Below are 20,740 nucleotides of genomic sequence, written 5' to 3'. Positions count from 1 at the left end.
TGGGCTGTGATCCAGGCCAGCCATGTCACGTCTGAGGCAGGTCCAAGGCTGACCAGGCCTTTTTCCAGCCTTAGGCCATGCTCTGAGGCACAGAAGTTCCTCTCCTGGGAGAATGTGTGTGCTCAGAGCTTTCCCTCCAGTGTCTCTGTGACAAACGACTGTGTCCCAAGATGGGCTGCTGGTCGTCCAGGCTCTGCCAGGTGCCAAGCTTAAAAAGAGTCAGGTCTCACCACCGCCATGCCTCTGTCTCAGGCCCTGCAGAAGATGGGAAGGTGGAGGGCTTGCGCTTCTCTCGTGCTTCTGGCTTGGGTGCCCCGGGAGTGTCCTGCGGTAGCATGTTGGGGAACAGGAGGAGCCGCAAGCTGTCATTTTCCTGTCAGCCATCGGCTAGAGACACTGTTTAGCCAAAGCGCCTTTCTTCTAGGCCAGCACCTCAAAGCAGAGCAATGGGTTTGTTCCCCGGAGTTCCCAGGTACTGTGCAGAGTTGACCACGGATGGGGCCACACTGTCTGCTGTGGCAGTGGAATAGGCCGCATAGAGACCTGTCACCTGCACATCTGGAAAGGGCTGGTCACCGCTGCCAGAGACAGGGGTCAGGCTTGGGGTTCCCAGGTCACAGCCAAGTGGGGAGTCTCCGAAGGCCCCCAGCGTGTCCAGGCTGAAGCTCTCCTCCTTCATTTCTTCCCACAGGTTACCTTGCAAAGACAAAAGCACTTGGGTGAGCTGGCTCAGGGCCAAGCAGCCCCGAGTTCAAATCCCCCCTCTGGGGAACAGAGGCAAAGATCATGGTGCCTTGTGTTCTCACAGAGCAGAGCAGAGGCTGAAGCCCAGCCCTGGCCTTCCTCCTGCTGCTGTGTGTCCCTGGGAAAAGCACTTTAGTCTCTGAGCCACAGGGTAAGATGGAGAAGATCCAAACAGGATGGTGCCTAGGAAGTGTGTGGTTGGTATTCAGTAGGTGCTCAATGAGTGTTAACAGGTGGGGTGGTTGTCACAGTGATGCTAAGGGTTGGCGCTGGCAGGCTGCTGCCAGACTCCTGCCAGACTCTGGTCTCTCCCCTCAACCCTGCCCAAGCCACATCTGAGGTATAGTGCATGGAAAGTATTTGGTTCTCACTGGGCAGCAGCAGCAGGATCAAGAGCCGGGGAGGACATGCTGTTTCCCCTTTTAGCGTGACTCTCTCTCGTTCAGGGAGAGAGGAGCAGGGAGGAGCAGAGGAGCAGGCCATGACTTTCCACAGCTGTGACAGCTGACCCACTCACCCGTCATCCGGTTCTGTTCCCTAGCGAGGAACAGGACACAAAGACCGGAACACACAGCAGGCGCGTGCGTGCTAGGGCTCGATGGGTTGGGAGCCTTCGCTGAAGTGTACAAGGCCCTGCTTGGTTCTTGGATGTGTCTTTTCACTCACTGTCTCCCCCTGGGCTTACTGAAGGGGCCGACTTAGCATGCATAACTTTGAAGCAATCACTGAAGTTTGGGGTACTAGGCCTAAATCCTGGGTCTGCCACTGAGCAGCCAGGAGACGGGCAGGGTCGTGGGAGCTGTGTCAGGGCGGGACCAGATGGTGTCTAGGAAGTGCTCAGTTAGTACACAGCAGGTGCTCATTAAATGTTAACAGGTGGGTGGTTGCCATAGTGATGATGCTAAGGGTGGCAGGGGGACTGCTGCTGAACTCCTCTCCCCTCAACCTGGCCCAACCCCCATCTCCTACAGCTCACCCTGTAGAGCGAAGTCCATGATGCTGGGGTCCAGGGCGTCCACCTCTGTGTTCATGTCAGTGCTGATGTTGAGGAAGTCCCCAGGAACCCTGCCCATGGCTGGCTGGGGGAGAGGCCCCGGGCTGAGATTGGGTAGGGCATGAAGAGGTGGGGTCTGGGCCGGTGCTGGGGAGTCGGGGGCCAGATGTGCCTGGGGCTGGACCTGGTGGTGCAGGGGGACTGACTGCAAGGACAGGGTCATCAGTGGCTTAGGTGGGAGTTGGGAGATGGCCAGGCAGCTGTGGGTCATGGCCACCGTCGTGGCGCGGGTCAGCACTGGAACCTCAGGCTCCCCTTGTTTTCCAGGACACCGGCAGCTTTCTGGGCGGTCTGAGATGAGCTTGTCTAACTCCTCTGCAGACAAGTGGGAGATGTGACCCGGATGTCCCTTCTGTCACCAGGTCCTGAGTCCCCGGGCCACCACCCATATGGATTGAGCAACCGCCTGAGACCCTCTGTCTAGTCTTCTGTAAGATGGTGTGATCTGGTCTGCACTGGTCTGCACTGGTCTGCACTGGTCTGCACTGGGTTGCTATGCAGATGTGATGCCATCCAAGCCGTTAAAAGTCCTTCATGAAGCTGTAGGGGAGCTGCCAAGAAACCCTAACAGCCCCCACCCCAGGACCTTACAGCACAGACCTGTGGCCCTAAGACTTTATTTGAACTCTCACCAGCCCCTCCAGAGGGAGCTGAGGCAGGGACACAGGTCCCAGGAGACAGCTAGATCATTAATGATCAAGGAGATACTAGCCACTCTGTGCAAAACAAAACCCAAAAACAAACAAACCAACCCAACATTGAAAGTCATTGCCGCATGAGTTGAATGGACTCCCTTCTGTGAGAAGAACAAAGAACAGAAATCCCTTTATATAAGAGAGTGTGCACGAGCATATGTGTGCATCGTATGTGTGTGCATTGTATGTGTGTGCATGTGTATGTGTGTGCATTGTATGTGTGTGTGCATGTGTATGTATGTGCATATGTGTGTGCATGTGTCTGCATGTGTGTGTGCATGCATATGTGTGCATTGTATATGTGTGTGCACATTGTATGTGTGCGCATTGTATGTGTGCGCATTGTATGTGTGCGCATGCGTATGTGTGTGCATGCGTATGTGTGCATTGTATATGTGTGTGCATGTGTATGTGTGTGCATGTATATGTGTGTGCATTGTATGTGTGTGCATTGTATGTGTGTGCATGCGTATGTGTGTGCATGCGTATGTGTGCACACACATGCACGTGCACCACAGAGCACACGTCCAGGTCAGACGTCCAGGTCAGAGTACCATCTCAGGTGGCAGCCCTTGCCTTGCTGTGGTGTCCACCTCGAGACAAGGTCTGTTGTCAGCTCATACATCTTCATCGCCCACCTTGCCCAAGGAACCCCAGGATTGCTGATGTGCTCTGCCATGCCTCCTTTACCTGGATTCTGGGGCTCAGGATCTCACACTGCTGTATGTACTTTCCTACCCAGCCTGAGGAATCACTCAGGTTTGGCTGTCCTTACTGAGCCGTAAGGGGCCCACGAGCTGACTGGGCCACTTAGAGATGAGACTCTAGGCCAGATGACCACCCAGGATCTCACAGCAAGCTCAGACCAAGGCCTGGAGCCCTGGGATGGGTGCCACACAGGGCCTTCCACCACTTCCTGCTAAAACCCCTCTCTCCATTACTGAGTGGAGCACCGCTGTCCCAGCCCAGCCCCCTGCACTCGAACCCGGAGTCACTTATTCAGTGAGCTCCAGAGACCCTACCAGCTCTCCCCAGGACAGAGTTCATAGACACATGCTGCCATGCCTGCCTTTTATCTAAGATAGTCATTCATTCATTCATCCATTCATTCTCTCTCCCTCTCCCTCCCTCCATCCCCACCCCCAACCCCACCTACACGGGTGCTCGCCAAAAAAAGAGGCCAGATTCCCTGTATCTGGAGGCACAGACGGTAGCAGGCAGCCCGACCTGGATACCAGGAAGCAAAACCCCCATACTCTTTAAGAGCAGGCACATGCTCCTAACCACCCAGCTGTCTCTCCAGCCGCTTAACTCCAATGCCCACGCCGATGCCATCCGGGCTCACCAGGGTTGGCCATGCTGCGGTGTATGGCGGCGAGGTCCTTCCTTTTCCACTTGTGCATTTCCTCCTCCATCTTGTCGATGCGAGCCAGGTTCAGGGCCCACAGGCAGCCCTTGCGTGAGGAGCCACTGGACTTGGTTTCCACCTTCTCAAAGCATTTGTTCAGGGATAGGTTGTGTCTCACTGAGTTCTTCCAGCCGTCAGGTGCTGTCTGCGGGGAGACACGGGTACCCGGTAGGTGCCTCAAGTGACCCTCACTAGAGATGCTTCCCCTGCCTGCACACACGCAGAAGCTCATGCCTGTCCGGGCAGGACATAGGAATTCTGTCTATAATATAAGCCGGGGAGATGAGAGGGAAGGGTGGGGACTGCGGCACACAGGATGGCAGGGTTCCTGCCCTGGTGGCTGTGGAGCTGTAGTCAGAGCACAGTTCCAGGGCTTTAGGAATGTCCTTTCTCATCTCTGAGGTCAAAGGCCATGGAGCTGCCCGGTTAGTTCGGTGTGGATCACTTCATTGCCGGATAACCAGATACCGGGACCCAGCTCACTCAACCCATGCATCCCAGCATTTATACCTGGGATATTATCCAGACCCAAGATTCTGTGATCCGAGGTGCCTGGCTGCTTGTTGGTCTTTGGGGTTTGAGGTTTACAGGCTGACTAATGGTCAACCGCACTCCAGCCACTGACAAGATCTCCTTGAGTCCTTCTGAGCTCGCCAGTCAGTGAAGGCTCTTGTGAAGGAGAGGGGCTTGGCATCTTGCTCTCTGGCTCTGTGCTGCCAGCCCCTCTCTCTTAACACCCGAGAGGCATGAGGCGCTCTGCTCCCTTTATCCGAGCCCAGCCTATTGCCCCGTTCTGTTCACACACATTGCACCTCTCCAGGTGTGTTTGCACCTGACCTCCCCATCGGGCATGATAACACCGTGAGGCTAAGAGCGTGGCTCCAGAGCTGGAGAGATGGCTCAGTGGTTAAGAGCACTGACTGCTCTCCCAGAGGTCCTGAGTTCAAATCCCAGCAACCATATGGTGGCTCACAACCATCTGTAATGAGATCTGATGCCCTCTTCTGGTGTGTCTGAAGACAGCTACAGTGTACTCACATACATGAAAAATAAATAAATAAATATTAAAAAAAAAAAAAAGAGCGTGGCTCCATATAGCGCAGAGGAAGCCAGGGAGAGTCAGGGTGGCTCCAGCACCCTACCCTGGGTCAGAGCCCTCACCTTGAAGTAGGGGAAGTGCTCCTTCATGAAGCTGTAGATCTCACTGACGGGCAGGCTGCCTGTCTTGCTACTCTTCAAAGCCATGGCGATCAGACAGCTGGGGCCAGAGATGGGGACGGAAACAGGCCTCAGGTGACAGCCTAAGGTCCCCTCTTGCCATGAGTTCTGTCCTGCTTGGTACTAGTCCTTCCTCATTCCCAGGGCCAGCTCCTTGTTAGCACCATCCCCCACCCCCCATGCCTACCCCTCCTCCACCCTTCTCTCAGCTCAGCCACAGCAGTGAGGGAGAGACCCTGCTTGCCTTCTGACCCCTGACCCATTCCCCCAGGCTTTTAGACCTCATCCAAGATGCTCCCTCCCCAAAGCCCCGAGATATACACTGCCATTTTTACAACCAACTTTAATCTGAAGAAACAGGCTCGGGGAGACCAAGCCATATGGTCTATGACCACGGAGAATCAGTATCTGATACAGGGTTGCCAGTCCCTCCCAGGAGTGGGTCCCACCTGGGGGTTCCCTTAGGCCTCAGGTCACCCTTTCCTGTCTGTCTGAGATCCCTGAAGGCAGCCCCTGTTGCTTCCTTCTGGACGGTGGGGTCTCACCTGTAGGAGTAGATGGGCTTGGGGTAGTGTTTGGGGTGTGCCTCTTGAGGTGAATGCACAGTCATGTGGGCCTGCGGGTAGGGAGGCCGGGCTGCGAATGGAGAGCCATAGAGGCTGCTGGGAGGACACTTCACGGAGAGAAGAGGGTTGTGAGACAGGCAGGTGTCAGTCACGAACCCCAGCCCAGTTTCCAACTGCAAGGAGATCGCTCCTGTCTCCCCAGCAAGACTTGAGTGATGTGAAAGGGTAGGTGGGTAAGGAGGGTGTCTGATCCCCCAGGAGTTGAACAGTACATGGGGTGATTCCAGAATAGTCTGTCTCCGACCTACGGTACCTGCTGGGACCCGGAAGGCAGAGGGAACTGGATTTGGGTAGCTGGAGAGTACAGCTGTGGCATTTCCTGCAGGCCCGATGATGACTGCCCTCCTACGGGGAACTGGTTCATCTGCTCGGCCTGGAGAGAGGGAGACAGAAGGTCAGGGACGGACAGACACTCTCCTCTTTCCCAGCCATGTAGTGGCACTTACGCTGGCTCTGTAGCTGCCTATGGGGCTCAAGCCCAGCATGCCTCTGGGGACCATCGCGGTCTGGCTACGGAGCATGGGACGTGGGGCTGCACCCACATGCAGGTCTGCCACCCCAGCCATGGCACCTGTAGGAGGGAGGCACAGAGAAGCTGTTCTGCTGGAAGAGGTGGCCACAGTGGGAGAGGTACATCACACATCACGGGAACATGGGGGCCACTGTCTACCCCAGAACCAGACATACAGGAAGTGCTTCCGAATCACTTTTCTGGAATGTGGTGGTTAATAATGGGGGATCTATAACCTGTGTGACCTGACCAGTCTCAGTGTCCCCATTTCTAGCTACCCCTTACCTATTTACGAAGTTGTGATGGTTAAATGGTGTACTGCCTACCGAATGCTTAGCACATGATTCTTGATGGTGATGACAGATTAGTTTGGTTCCTGTCCTTTAGGAGCTAAAAAAAACGCCAATTTAAAGTTCATCTCCTCAAAAGATTCCTGGCCCCCTGGGGCCTCTAGATTAACATATACAAGTGCTTTGTCCTCCTCTTCCTCCCAGAAGCTCTGGTAGTCTGCCAAAGATTAATCCAAGAATAGCATATGTACATCTGCTTCCTGTGCCGTGCCTGTGACAGACATCACTAATCCATCACAGATTCTCACTGCACCATCCCTAATCAAGTAAAAGTGACCTGCAATATGCTGCTAGGCCCTGCCTTGTTTTATCACGTAGCAAACTCCAACTGCCTTAAGATGTCTCCCAAATGAACCACCTGCAGCACCCTGTAAGAAGAGGTCGATTCGGGTTGGGGATTTAGCTCAGTGGTAGAGCGTTTGCCTAGGAAGCACAAGGCCCTGGGTTTGGCCCCCAGCCCCGAAAAAAAAAACCAAAAAAAAAAAAAAAAAAAAAAGAAGAGGTCGATTCACTTTTCCTGTAGATAAGGAAACTGATCAGAGGCACAGGCACGCCCCAAATGCTGCACAGCTGTCTTCCCGGGCTCTGGATTACAGTTCGAAAACTTATCAGCAGGCCAAACCTGGCCCACACCCTAATTTGTCAATAAAGTTTTATTAGCACACAGCCGCATTTGTTTGTTTACCTATAGTCTGTGGCTGGTTTTTCCACTGTAAATATCAGTACTGCATAGTTTGGATCTAGACTTTATGAACTAAAAAGTCAAAAAATATCTTTTCCCAGCAAGAGCACTGTCAGAGCACACCTGTAATTCCAGCACTCGGGAGGCCAAGGCAGGAGGATCTGGAATTCAAAGCCAGCCTGTGACATTTAGAGAGACCCTGTCTCAAAGACCCTGGTCCTTCACAGAAGACATAAGTCGAGCGCTGTGGACATTGCTCAAGAATGACCTGCCCTAGAGCCATCCTGCCAGACGCTGCTGTCCACCTCTGTCCTGGTCTTGTGTAGCAGTGGCATCTCGGCCACCATTTTCTGTCAATGCTGTCTTCAGTCCCCTTGCTTTGATTATAGCTCCCTGTCCATTTACGGAGCACCTACAGAGTCCAGAGTTCTCTCAGAACCTTCTAGAAGAGAGGTCAGCACACTTGTTTTTCTAAAGGGTCAGACGGCAAAGGCTTCAGGCCTTGCCAGACACCTGACCTCCTGTCTTCAGGAAAATCTAAACCCCACTCTTAGTGCATGCAAGGACAGACCTCAGCTAGCATTTGACCCACCACGAGTTTGCTAATGGTGTGAGGTGTTTGAGAAATCCCAGGGTGTCTTCTTCCCTGGGACTTGACATATCACTATCCTCCCGCTTTACAGGTGTAGACAGACAGACCAGAGAGACAGAAGGACCTCTCTAGGGCCACTCAGCAGGTTGGTGGCAGGGCCAGGGTCACCTCCTCCCCCTTTGAACCTACCTGGGTGTGGATGTGGCACTCCGGGGCTGCCCAGGTCTATCCTCCCACTTGCCATCTGCTGCAGTCGAGGCACGTCCACGGCTGTGAGCCATGACAGTGACTGAAGGTCCCCAGGGAGGTCGTCATCACCCGCGGGAGGCAGGAACCTGTTGCGAATACCCAAAACCTCAAAATCCAGACGTTACCGAGCATGCATGATGCCACAGTGGAAAAACCCCACACCGTGGATCATTTGAGGGGTTGCTGTAAATGCTAGTATACGTAAATCCCTTCGCGATGTGGTGTGTGACACACGAGACACCCGTAGTCTCTGGTCCCTCCCCAGACACAGCTCGCTGTGTATACCCAGACGCTCCCCCAAACCTCCACACTGAAATTCAAAACACTTCTTTTGGATAAGGAATATGTAGAGTGTGTTCCCTTTCACATGGGGTAAACTGAGGCTTACCACACATGAGTCACTCGGTCAAGGTCATGTAGCACAGGAAGTGGGGGCCCAGGAGCAGGTGGCACGGCCTCCAGGGCTCTTCCTCATGACCCAGGCTGTCCCTGGAACCTGACCAGCAGGCTAACAGACACACGTGTCAAGTACATGCATAGATTTCCAGGCAAGGAAGATGACTCTGGTATCCCTGAAGTCCCATGTGCTATGTGGCCAATAGCTTTTTGGTAGTACCTCATGTCTGGGATGCTCATACCCTAACCCAGCACCGTCTCTCCCAAACCAAGGGCTGTCTGCTCCAGGGCCAATTGGTCACAGCCTACATCCACACTCTTGAGCTCAAACCAGTGTGTGACAGGGTCCCGGAGAGGAGTCAGGGGAGGGCTTTGTGCTCTAGAACCCTGGCCTCTAGGTCTCTCCTGCGTCTGTGGGGTTTCCCACGTGGCCTGCCATTCCTGCACCTGGCACCTCCAAGCTCACGGTCTCTCTCCTCCCATCTCTGCTGTCTGTCCTTAGAGCCACAGTTTCTGTCACCATGTCCACTTCAGCTCAGTCATCACTGGTCTGGGCTCTCGAAGCCGGAATCAGGTGACTATGAGCTATCTCAGCCATTGGTTGCCTCGTAGGAAAACAGGGCCTGGAAGTCATTGAAAACTGGCTGGTCCTTGTCAGTGGCAACAACAGTTGGCCAGGCTGCTGTTCCCCGGTGGCCCATTGTGCCACAGACGACTGTTGCCCCTGCGGCACGTGGACCCCATTGTTCTAAGTCTCAACGCCATCTTTCTGTGTTTCCTAGCGGCCACCCCTTCGGCCTGCTTACAACTCATCCATCTGAGTGACAGTCCTGGCCTGAGCCACACCATCTGTCCCCTAGGCCCCCAGAGACTATGGTATAAAGGGGAGGGGCCGACCCCACTCTCTTGGCCTCACCCCACAGCCAGCCGACCTCCCAGGGATGCTGGTGAGAGCCCCGTTCCTTCCCCAATGCCCTCGCTGCCTGGCTTCAGAAGAGGGGTTTACCCTGCTGCTGAGTTCCACAAGGTGGGATCTCTGCGAGGTTCCAGGACACCAACGTGGACCAGAACCTGACAGAGGCAAATCCAGGAAACGGTTCACGCAGAGGCAGAGAGGCACGAGGGCTCAAGCTGGTGACTTTAATCCTGGTTTCCCGTTAAGTCACCCCCTTAACCTCGCTGAGCCTCGCTTGACTTTTTCGGCTGTAAATCACAGACAACATGGGGTCGCTGTGAGGATCAGGTCTGTGAAACGCCGAACAGCATCTCGTTCCCAGCAAATCCGCTGTGGCCATTCCTTGAGCGGAGGCCGGCCGTTAAGCCCAGTCGATATTAGGGCAGCCAGGCTCAGAGCCGACAGGCACACAGCCCGACCACAGCCACCAGCCACTTCCATTTATCCTTAATTAAAGTCAGGCCCTGAGGGGCGTGCTGTACCCATGCTACAGATGGAGAAACTGAATCCCTGAGCCGTCCCTAGGTCCTGACCTGCTTCCTAGAGAGTGAGGACTGCCAGAGATGACTCTTAAAGGCGCTTCATAGGTGGCGGGGTGGGGTTGGTGCTGTGCTGTCCTGTCCTGATGGTGGCTACACTTTTCCCAGCATCCCTCAGTCCCTTCTGTGCCTCCAGCAGCCGCCACCCGCTCAGCACCACCAAATTCAGTTCTTCCACCATTGCTGTCCTCCTCTCAGGGTGACAGTCACATTGGGGTTCTGGTCTTAACCAGGAAGGGGCAGGGTCATTAGGGCTCCTGTCTCCCCTAGTGGGCATCAGGTCATCTGGGCTCCAGCTCCACCATCCTCCCATGATCCTCTGTATCGAGTGCTCCCCACTGCTCCTCTCCTCTCCAGCCTACCATTCTACCCTTACCCCCATTGGGGCTCACCAAGGACCCAGGCCCTGTGTGCCACCAGCACAGCCTTCACTGCCAACGACATGGCTGGTTGAAACAGACCCAACCCGGGTCAGCGACCACAAGAGAGACTCAAGCAAAACTCATTGGATCCGGCCATGCTAGCATTGCTCTGTGGTTCCCTGAAATCCTTGTCTGGGAGCAGCAGGAGGGCCACAGACAGCAGAACATCTCACTTTACAGATGGGAAAACTGAGGCTAGTACAGTAAAAGCCCCTTGCAGGGCTGGAAGGGGCTCCAGCCTGGTCTCTGCCACACTTGCGGTGACAACACTGACCCCAGTCCAGAGTTTTCAACCAGTTTGTAGGAGCAGAGTCTGGAGAGAGAGTTACAGTGCCAAACAGTCCCATTTGGGTTCTGGATCCACTCTTGGAACTGCCCCCAAGCTGGTTGACAGGTCCTTGGGACCCTGAGTATGTGACCTTAAGCAAGTCCCTTCAGACCTTGAGCCCCCGTCCCCTGAGCCTCTGCGAGCATCGAGTGAGACCGTGTACAAGCACCTTTTAGTGGGGGCTGGGCCTGTTCTCTGTTCTTGGGGTTTGCTGTCACGTCAGAGGTCTGTGATCTTCCTGCCTCAGCCATGCCAGAGGAATGCCTGTCTCAGTGTGCCAGCCCTGCTCGGCCCGGTCAACCCCGCTGTGCTCCTGTGATGGAGCCTGTTCCCTCCTCCTGTTTCCATACAGGGACTGGGGACTAAGGCACAGAAGGACAAGAGAGTATGGACTGTCCTTACTGTCCTGTCCAGGAGCACACCAAGGCACTCCCCTGCACAGATGCAGAGGCTCACCAACTCGTGCATCTCCCTGTCTAGAAGGCCCACACACAGCCCCACTTCCTCCCAGTGCCTTGTAGAATGTAAACTCAGGGTCCAAGACATTGCTACAGGGAAGACTCCTGGTTTCAGGAACTACCCCGACTTCCTGTCACCGGTCCCCAGAACAACACTTAATCCCCAACCTTGGTTTTCCAGTCTGTAAAATGGGTGCAAATGAGATTATAGGTGAAGACACCTCAAAAACCCTCGGAGATGGTTTCTAGGGTGGAGGAGAGGTGCTTTGAGATCTCTCCTGCCATCATGAGAGGGACAGACAGACAGACAGACAGTGAACAAGCGCCTATAGCATTGCTCACAGTAACTTTCTCCTCTGTGGGACACATGCAAAGGCAGTGAAAGTCAGCCTGTCCCACTCACTGTCTGTCCTTCTGTTCCTCGGTGAGGAGAAACCCTGGGTTCACCACATCCCCCACCCACTGATGTCCACACGCCTGCAACCAGCTCTTCCCACTCGCACCACACCTCCCTCCATTTTGCACACCTCCCCCCCATTCTGCATCCCTCCCCCCGTTCTGCACCCCCTGTTCTGCACCCCTACCCCACCCCATTCTGCGTCTCCCCATCCGAGTCTCATCTCTGTCATGGTGACTGTCACGGTGGCTCTGTGATGAAGTCCTGGCCTCATCCTTCCTGCTGGATGATGCCACAGGATTCTGAACCTTTCTAAGCCTCGGTTTCCACATCTGCATAATGGGGATAACTGGCCTTCGAGGCAGAGCGACCTTTCTCTCTTCTACAGCCCGCAGACCCAGCACATACTCATGATCCCTCACCTGACTGTCCCCGAGCCCGTCACTCTGCAGGCTTCCTGCAGTTGATGCTCTGTGACGCTCACGTGACTCCACGCACCGTGCACTGGGGAGTGGGTCACCCTCTGGCTGACTGGGTGGTGGGTGACCCAGGAGCCACGGGTGATGGGTCCTAACACTTCAGGGACACCATGGGTGGATATCACTGCCATGGTCTCCAGGGACCTCAACTGTGGTTTCTTGGGGCCCCTGAGCCTCCTCTTTGCTCCTGGTGTATGCCTTGCCTTTTCCTCTCCGAGCAGCCGGCCTCTCCCTGTCAGGCACCCATTTCTCCAATCCCCGATAGTCCAGCCTATCGTTGTCTACAAGCCTCTGTTCTCTTGAGCCCTGCTAGTGTCCCCAGCAGGTACTGCCCAGGATTCTGGGGACCCTGAGGGTCAGGAGGAGGGACAAGTATAAGACAGGAACTGAACCTCCTACAGGGTGCAAATGGCCCCAGGAGCTCCCACTACTGAAGCGAGCGACTTTGTCTCCTCTGCAGGAAGAGCCACAGAGCCCAGTGCAGGCCTCTGTACACAGCAGGCACCCTACTTTCCAGATGTGCAACCCCTACTCTCTTAGGGCCAGGCAGAGGTAGAAAACTCAGGTGATCTCTGTGACTACAGCTCACCTTGCTCAGAGAGTCTGAATGGGCATGGGGATAGCCTCAGCATACAAAGGGGCTAGCCTGAGCAAGCATGGGGCTAGCCTCAGCAAACAGGGGACTAGCTTGGGCAGACAGAGGGCTAGCCTAAGAATACAGGGCTAGCTGTGCAGGCAGATTAAAGTACAGGTTCAGGGGTTCCTGGGGTGACCCCTAACAGTGTATCCTTCTCAGACCCTCGGGGAATTGTCATTCCCAGGAGTCATCATCACTGAGATGGCTCCCAGAGCACCCCTATTTCTGACTTTGCAGTGAGCCCCCCAAATAGCACATCTCCCCGTTCACACAGCGCCAGGCACACTGTGCCTTACTGACCCCCACGCCACCCAGACCCCTCTCACTTAGGGAAGGTGGGGTCAGGCCTGGCTCGAACCCCACACACCCAGACTCTCAGCATCAGTGAGACTTGTCTGTGAGCGTCTACCTCTCTGTGCCTTAGCTTACTCGACTGTAAAATGGGAGCGCTCCTGCATGCCACACCCTGTCTCTCAGGCCTGGTGAGGATCAGACGGAAGAGGAGAGAGGCACTTCCTGCAGCTGAGGGTGCTCATGGGACTGATTCACTCTCTGAGGGGTACGGACTCAGCGCTAATCAGGCCACAGTGTCCAGCCCTGAGGGGGATCCATGCCAACACCACCTATCACCCCAGACAGGCAAGCTGACTTTTCCTACGTCTAAGCAGGCTTCCTAGTGGACCCTGGCTGGCCAAGGAGGAAAGCCACGTAACCAGTGGCTCTTCCCGTCAACATTTCCCAAGCCTCCTGGCAGCTAGGAGGAGGTCATCCCTCACCCCAGCTCACAGGTAGGCATGTAGCCCTCAGGAGCACAGCATGGTAGGCTGTGGGGCTGAGCTGAAGGAGAGGCCCTTGCCCTGAAGCTTCTCTCTTGGCCACTCTGCCTACTCGACTGAAACAATCCCGGATGTCTCCGGAAGGGTGCAAACTCATCGCGTCACTGTTTAAAAAGGATCTGTGTTGCTGGGGTCCCCGTGGAGACACAGTCTCAGCGAAGGGACACTTTGGGAAGTCTGAACTGGCTGTCCTGGCTGCCGGGGATGGGGCTCTACTGAATGAGGGACCCAAGAAGGCTGTGGGTTCAACACCCCGTAGACATCTCTTGTGTGCCTGCTCATGACAAGCTGCTGTCAGAACACCGTCCTCGGTCTCTACTTCCAACCCAGCTTCCCCCAGGAAGCCTCCCTAAACTGTCTCAGTGTCTCTGAACTCTGTCCTGCCCCTAACACTGGTACTGTAATTAGTCAAGCTTGAACAGACGAGGGGAATCTGCAGACTGCCAGGAGCGCCTACCCCCTTCTAGTCGCTAAACGCCTAGATGACAAGACACACGAAGGTAGCCAGCCCAAGCTGCCCTTCCTTCACGTGACAAACATTTGTGCACCGAGGTGGACCGGACGCCGCGTCTTTGTTCCATGTCCCTGCTGATCACGCATGTGCTGAAGAGCCCAGTGGGCACCCAGCGAGGGTGAGCCTATGCCTGCATGGCTACAGTTTCTGTAAGGATCCCTGTCCACATGGCTGAGTCGGAAGCCCGTGGTGGGCAGAACTGGCACAGCTGTCATCCAGGAGAAGGCACATCCTGTTTGAGCTCAAATCTCACCCCCACTTCTTGGTAGCTGCGTGACTTCAGCAAGTCGGCTCCCCCTCTCTGTGCCTCAGTTTCCCCTCATGAAGAAAACGGAATCACCATTCTCACCACAGGGCAGACGTGAGGCTAGGAAGGGAGGGCACAGGGACACAACAGGCACACGGACACTGTGTGCTCCAGCCTCGTTTTTAACGCCACACTGTGTCTTCTGTTCCTCCCTTGGCTGAGCCCCAGAAGGGTGTGCCAGCCAACGCTGGAGGGAGGGACTCTGAGCCACCCCCAACTTGAGGACAAGGAGATGCCCCACCCTCCTGAGCTGTGGTCGGTGAGAAACTGTTACAATTCCACAAACCGTTCTTGTCTCCAGGATTAAGCCTCTGAGGGCCGTGTTTACCCAGCTAACATGTCCTTTGTGATACCTTTCAGAATGGTTCACGGGAGGAAAAGAAAATTAAATGCTCCTTAGCCTGAAATTCCCTGCAAGACAGAGTGGGTATACCATGGAATGATGTAATTGTGGGAAGAGGGGAGTGTTGCGACCATCTAGAACAGTAGCTGACTTGGAACTGTGTGTGTGTGTGTGTGTGTGTGTGTGTGTGTGTGTGTGTGTGTGTGTGTGTTTTCAATGATCAGGGCAAGGACTCTCCGTGAGACACCAAAGAGCATTGTGGGCCTGAGAACACGCCAACATGCCTTCCTTGCTCAGCTCCCTCTCTGGAAGAAAGGTGCTGGGTCTGACCTCTCGGAACTAAGTTCCCAAAGTTGAGGCCGCTGCTCAGAAATTTTTGTTTTCCTGCCTCTCCCCACATCTAAGCCTGTGGGCAAGCAAGGTCCCCAGGGCAATCAAGGTCCCTAGGGCAAGTGAGGTCCCCAGGTCAATCAAGGTCCCTAGCTTCAGACTCCTTGTCTGCAGATGGAGATGAAGCCAGGGTCATCCCTATAAGTATAGTACTTGCTGGGACTGAGAAAGCACCTAGCACCTAGTACCCAACAGGAAGCACCTAGCACCCAGTACCCAGCAGGTACTTAAGAACTATTCCTTAACATTCTGGGAGAGGACTTTCCTCCCACCCTCTGAGCTAAGAATAAACCCATTTAAAGTGGTTGAACCTCAAGGCTACTGGGGAGAGAGCTGCAGACATTGGTGGCTGGCCCTGGAAGACAGAGTGGTGACTGCTCCCTGTCTGGGCCTCTGCCACTGACCCCTGACAGCTGCCCCAGAACTGGGCGGTTGGCTGCAGCCAGCAACGCCCTCCTGGGACGTGGGCATTGAAAGTTAACTAACTAACGGCTAAACTAGCCCCAGGGGGACAGAGCACGGGGCAGCTGCTTGTGGCCTGTATGGGGGGCCCCAGCGGTGGCTGGACTCGCAGTCTACTGGATTCAATCCTTGGAGCAGTCCCTGGAGACACAGGAGCGCAAATGAGAAGCCATAAACCTCTCCTGGGCTATTATTCTGGGAGAAAAATGGGATTGTCGAAAGTAAAGACTCTGGCGGAGTAATTGCAAAATTTCCCTTCCAGGAGCAAGTGCTGTCCCGGGCTGGCTGCAAGCACAAGACCCTCACAGCAGCCTGTTGATTGGTTTTCAGAGATTTCATTTCTCAGAGAGGATCAGAGAGGGCAATAACTTGTCTGGGAGGGGGGGGGTCACGCAGTGGTGAGGTAATGCGTTCTTTACCGGCGGGGGAGGGGTGAGACTAGAGGCACGATGATCTCTGGGTGTGTGGCTACTTCAGGTTTGAGGACTCAAAGAGTTGACCCTGGCTAATCTCTGAATTCATTCCCTTACCAGGAATGCCGCCCTCTAGGGATGGCGTGGGGGCAGCTGGTCACCACTTACCCTGAAAGTCACCATTTGTATCCTAAGAGGTGGCAGTCTGAGGCAAAGGGCTCCCAGCAGTCGCAGGGAAGGTTAAGGTTTTCTGCTGTGTCTGGATGGACCCAGGAAATGGATTACTACGCGTCCTGGCACCTCCAGATCCAGTACTGATAGCCTGGGGCCTGTTAATCCAATCACTAGCTGGTCAGTGATCAGGATACACCTGCCACCCCCAACAAGGGTGCTCTCTGTCTGCCTTCCCTGGTCTTAGAGCAGGACAGCGCTGCAGACAGTTTCTGGTTTGCTCTGGCCTGGACATGTAGCCCAGCCTCATGGGAGCCTCCATTGGGTGGCAGACAGGTGGGCTTCTGGGTTTGAAGAGGATTCCACCCCACCCTCCCCGAAGGCTCTCTGGGGTTCTGACTCCCACACATTCCAACATGACTGAATTGTAAGCGGCATTAACAAAACTAGTTAAGCCACCTGCGCTCTGCCAACTTTGCCATGAATGCTCATGGCCCCCTAATTGTGCCTGTTTGTAATTTTTTTTAAAAAAGATGTTTATCACTGGGGGGCGGGGGCAGTCCTATCATGGCACATGTGTAGAGGTCAGAGGGCAACTTGGAGAGTCACTTCCCTCCTACCGCCTTTTGCATGGCTTCCAGGGATCGAACTCGGTTCACCAGGCTTGCACCACAAGTGCTTTTACCCACTGAGCCGTCTCACTGACAACCGTAGAGCTGCCCTGGGAGTGTGTCAGGCCTGCTGGGTACCTGTTAACTTCAGGGTCGTTTGGAAATCACACAACAGGCAAATGACTGAGCTAGGCATGGCTGCTCGGTTGCCATAGCAACCCCAAACCCCTGGGGCCCTTTAGCTCCATTTTACAGATAAAGAAACTGAGGTTTAAGAAGTGCCACACAGCCAGAGAAGCCAGGTTTACCCAAGCTGAAGATGCTCACACAGCCTTCGAGTAGAGCAAGAAGGAAGCCCAGAGGTCCTAGGTTGGGCAAGACTGGCCTCAATTTCCACACCTGAGTGATGGGCTCAGCAGAGGCCAGGAATGATAGAATGATGGGTACAGGAACTGATTTGCCCCTGGGACAGGTGCTGCACACACACACACACACACACACACACACACACACACACACACACACACACCAATAAGATAAGCCCAGCTGCTTGAATCCTTGGCCTCCTTTATGTCCAGAGACAGCCTTCTTCTAATTGGAGGCTGCCTGTGGCCTCGGCAGGCACTGCTGTGGCTGCAGTGGGCCTCCTGAGCCAGACAGCCCCTGGGTAAACAGGGCTGATCTGAGGTGACAGCCTGGCCTTCCTGGGGCAGCCCCCAAGTGGCCCCATTACTCAACCAAGACATGGTGCTGGCTTTAGGGCTCTGGGAATCAGGTCAGGCCACACCATCTCAAGGAAGAGAGGCTAGCGGGGGACCCTGAGACTTTCCTTCTCCCCCTTTCCTCCCTCCTTCCCTCCCTCTCTCCCTCCCTCCCTCCCCCCTCCCTGTGACTGTGTCACTGAGCTCTGCTCTGGGCTTCAGTTCTCCCACCTGTAAAGAAGGTTTTTGGCTGAACTCCCTAATGGCTTTCCACAAAGAGGGAAGGCCCATAAGGCTCCCCCATGTCCCCCTAAACTTTGATCCTGTTGCGAGAACCGGTCTACTTAGGCTTCGCTTTGAGGCTTGTCAGCCTTTAGAACCCAAAAGAGACCCTGAGGTCATCTAATTCCAGGCATCATTTATTTATAGGATGAGAAAACCAGGTCCAGAGCAGGCAAAGGACTTGCTAAAAGTCACACAGCCTGGCTAAGAACTCACAGTTGTGACCTACGACCTCCCAACATCCAGAGTGCTTAGGTGAGGGGGGCATTTCCTAGAGCCCCTGCTGGAGTCACTGGATGGGGAGCAACAGCTGTTGAGGTCACCAGGCTGCCCACATTCTGTAACCCAGGAGAGACACTCCCTTAGAGGGGACACACAACTGCTGAGAGCCACTCTGAAACACACACTGTCTCTAGCTCTCCAACACCAGAATCTTGGACTCCGCACGCAGCCCGGTCCTCACCTGTATTCCTGTGGAGAGCGGTGGTGGCTGTGCCCGGAGCTTCTGATCATTCCTGACATTTTGGACCGGGTGTCACTTTCTATCATTTCCTTAGGGAAGAAAAAAAAAGTTCCCATCAGCACTGATGTAGGCAGGGCAGAGACCCTCAGTTTCCCACAGTTCATAAGCAACCCACAAAGGGTCACAATCCCAGGAAAATCCTGCAGGGTTTGAGAGCAAGGAGAGTGAGGGAAATTCCAAGTCCTTTCGGATTCAAGGGGAAGGGGGGAGGGGGAGCCCCTACACTGAAACGTCAAGCTTTGGGAAATCCTGGCAAAATAGCAATCTAAAGAACTCCATTCGTTTCCAAGCCCATTCCCCACCACTATTCAGCTATGAAAATGAAGAGATCATCAAAGTAGGGTTTGATGAATCCGGGGAGACCCCACACGGATGCTGGGAAACCAGTTCATGCACTGCACCCCCCCCACCCGGCCACCCACAAACACGGCATTAAATAAGACTCCCGGGCGCCCCTACATCTTCCAAGGCAAGCTTGAAGCAGGTGTGGGAAGCCTCCAGCCCCGGTGGGGCCCCTGCGGGTGGACGGGGCGTGCAGCCCGGGCTGCACCGTGGTACCTGGAGCGGGTCCTGGGTTGGCGAGGGGCGGGCGGCGCTGCGGCAGGGGTACTCCCTTGCGCTCGCCCCTTGCTGTCTGCAATTTGGCCGCCCGTCGCAGCTCGAACCGTTTTTAAATTTCCCTCTCTGGAGCTGTCCAACTCTGAGCATGCGCAGTAGGCGTGCCGGGTTGTTGGGGGGTCCTTTCCCCTCCTTTTCCCTAAGGGTCAGTTACAGGGCAGGGTCAAGGAGATTTCAGCGGGCGGGCCCCAGCAACTCAGCCTCGTGCGCCCCGGGGCTCTCGGCCCTAGGGTGGGGCGGTCACGGTGGGAGAGACACCCCTTTTTCAACTTTGCGAGCGGGTGAGCAGGATGATGGGCAGGGCTCAGATGTAGATGCTGCAGGGGACCTGGGGGCGGAGGAGCGAGAGACACACGCACTGAACCAATCCCCCCACCCCCACCCTACACACACACCGGGAATGCTCCGGGGCCACCTGTGGCTCCGAGAAAGTTGAGCCCGCGCCACGCAGGGGGCCCACGCCAGGGTCCGGGAGCGCCGAGGGGAGCGCGGCTGCGGCAGGGGCCTGCCGCCCTGGATGCTGCAGGCCGTTGGGGACAGTGACCCGCCCCGGCTCCCGCGTTGCTCCCGGCTCCGCCCCCGCTCTCGCCGCGGGAAAGGTGGCGCGCAGCGCCGGCCGCCCAGGATAGGACTCTGTAACTCCACACCTCGCTCTGCAGCTCGCTCCAGTGGTCAAAGGCTGCAGGGCCCTCTCCACTTTGGATGCCCCTGGCCCCGTGCCCTCCAGCCCATTCCTCCTCCTCCCGGGTTTCTCCTCCTTCCCGGCTTCGCATGGGCTCTGGAGGTCCTGATGCCCTCCGGGCAGCCGCACCCTGCCTGCCCCTGCCCAGTCAACCCCTGCTGTGTCCCACACTAGATATTCCTCACTGTGACCCTGGAACCTTTAACTTCAGGCAGAATCTGGGCTTCTAGGGCTGGGTGCCAGGTTCTCAGTCCCCCACCACCACCCGTGCCACACTCCCGGGTGGCTATGATCTTAGCGCCCGGCCAGGGCTTCCTTGAGGTACCTGGGCACCCTCACTTCCTCCTCCTCTGCTGAGTAAATACATAAACCCATCGCCTTGGGCTTGAGTTCAGTCGGGAGAAACGTAGATTATAGAGGTTCCGGACTGTGTGGTTGGGGAACTTCTCTCCGACTGACGTATGTTTGAAACCTGGACTTGGGCTGGTTACAGAGGTGGATGAAATAGTTCACACGGTGTTACTTTGAACGTCCCTGGGTGACCCAGGACTAACCCTGTTGGGTTCTCCAAAGCGTTTGTGGGTGTTTCAACTTCCCTTTGAAATAACACTACTTGACATTAAGATTGGAGATGACTCCTGCGTTTAGGGCTTGGGGCAGTGAGGGGTGTGGAGTTCTGTGTTCCAAAGGCTGGTGTGGTCATTAAAAATGAAGCCTGTAAAATGCTATAGAAAGGAAAGCCAGGGGTAGAGAGGTGGGGGAGGTGTGTGTGTGTGTGTGTGTGTGTGTGTGTGTGTGTGTGAGAGAGAGAGAGAGAGAGAGACAGACAGACAGAGAGAGACAGAGACAGAGAGAGACAGACAGAGACAGACAGAGAGACAGAGAGAGACAGAGACAAAGACAGAGACACAGAGATACAGAGACACAGACACAGAGAGACAGACTATACTACCTTCGAAAACTCTGGCTTCTCTGGGTTTTGGCTAGAGACTGTTACTTTAAAGAGTGGATATTTTGGGTTCTTTGCCTGAGGTTCAGTTAGTAAAAAATAATGACGCCCAGACACCACTGCTGGATGACTCAGAAGCCTTTCTATTAGATTGGCATTCCCACATGTGCGCCATACCTCTGCGTTCAGTCACCTGGT

The 20,740-nt window shown here is 55.1% G+C and overlaps 1 protein-coding gene across 2 annotated transcripts; it reads right to left on the bottom strand.

Annotated features, from left to right (window-relative positions):
* Positions 1 to 433: 433 nt before the first annotated feature.
* Positions 434 to 18,319, bottom strand: Foxn4 (forkhead box N4). 2 transcript variants are annotated; one of them, XM_032887239.1, is made up of 9 exons: positions 18,234 to 18,319; positions 8,070 to 8,215; positions 6,192 to 6,316; positions 5,999 to 6,118; positions 5,665 to 5,792; positions 5,063 to 5,159; positions 3,839 to 4,046; positions 1,721 to 2,113; positions 434 to 696 (listed from the first exon to the last, which is right to left on the bottom strand). In XM_032887239.1, the coding sequence occupies exons 1-9, from the start codon at positions 18,317 to 18,319 to the stop codon at positions 434 to 436; spliced, it is 1,566 nt and encodes a 521-aa protein (XP_032743130.1). The 2 variants fall into 2 exon arrangements, with proteins under 2 accessions (XP_032743130.1, XP_032743131.1); XM_032887240.1 differs by having other exon boundaries at positions 5,999 to 6,109.
* Positions 18,320 to 20,740: the final 2,421 nt, after the last annotated feature.

Source organism: Rattus rattus, chromosome 16 (genome assembly GCF_011064425.1).
Source record: "Rattus rattus isolate New Zealand chromosome 16, Rrattus_CSIRO_v1, whole genome shotgun sequence".
NCBI classification, from domain to species: domain Eukaryota; kingdom Metazoa; phylum Chordata; class Mammalia; order Rodentia; family Muridae; genus Rattus; species Rattus rattus.
This window is presented reverse-complemented; position numbering and strand designations above follow the sequence as displayed.

What these genes read in the sequence shown, in the direction of transcription:
- Foxn4 (XM_032887239.1), bottom strand. Translation starts at nt 18,319, where the DNA reads ATGATAGAAAGTGACACCCGGTCCAAAATGTCAGGAATGATCAGAAGC. An exon ending in TGCCTTCCGGGTCCCAGCAG is followed by an intron (nt 5,793 to 5,998) that starts GTACCGTAGGTC and finishes CTCTCCGTGAAG; the next exon opens with TGTCCTCCCAGCAGCCTCTA. An exon ending in AGCACTTCCCCTACTTCAAG is followed by an intron (nt 4,047 to 5,062) that starts GTGAGGGCTCTG and finishes GTCTCCCCGCAG; the next exon opens with ACAGCACCTGACGGCTGGAA.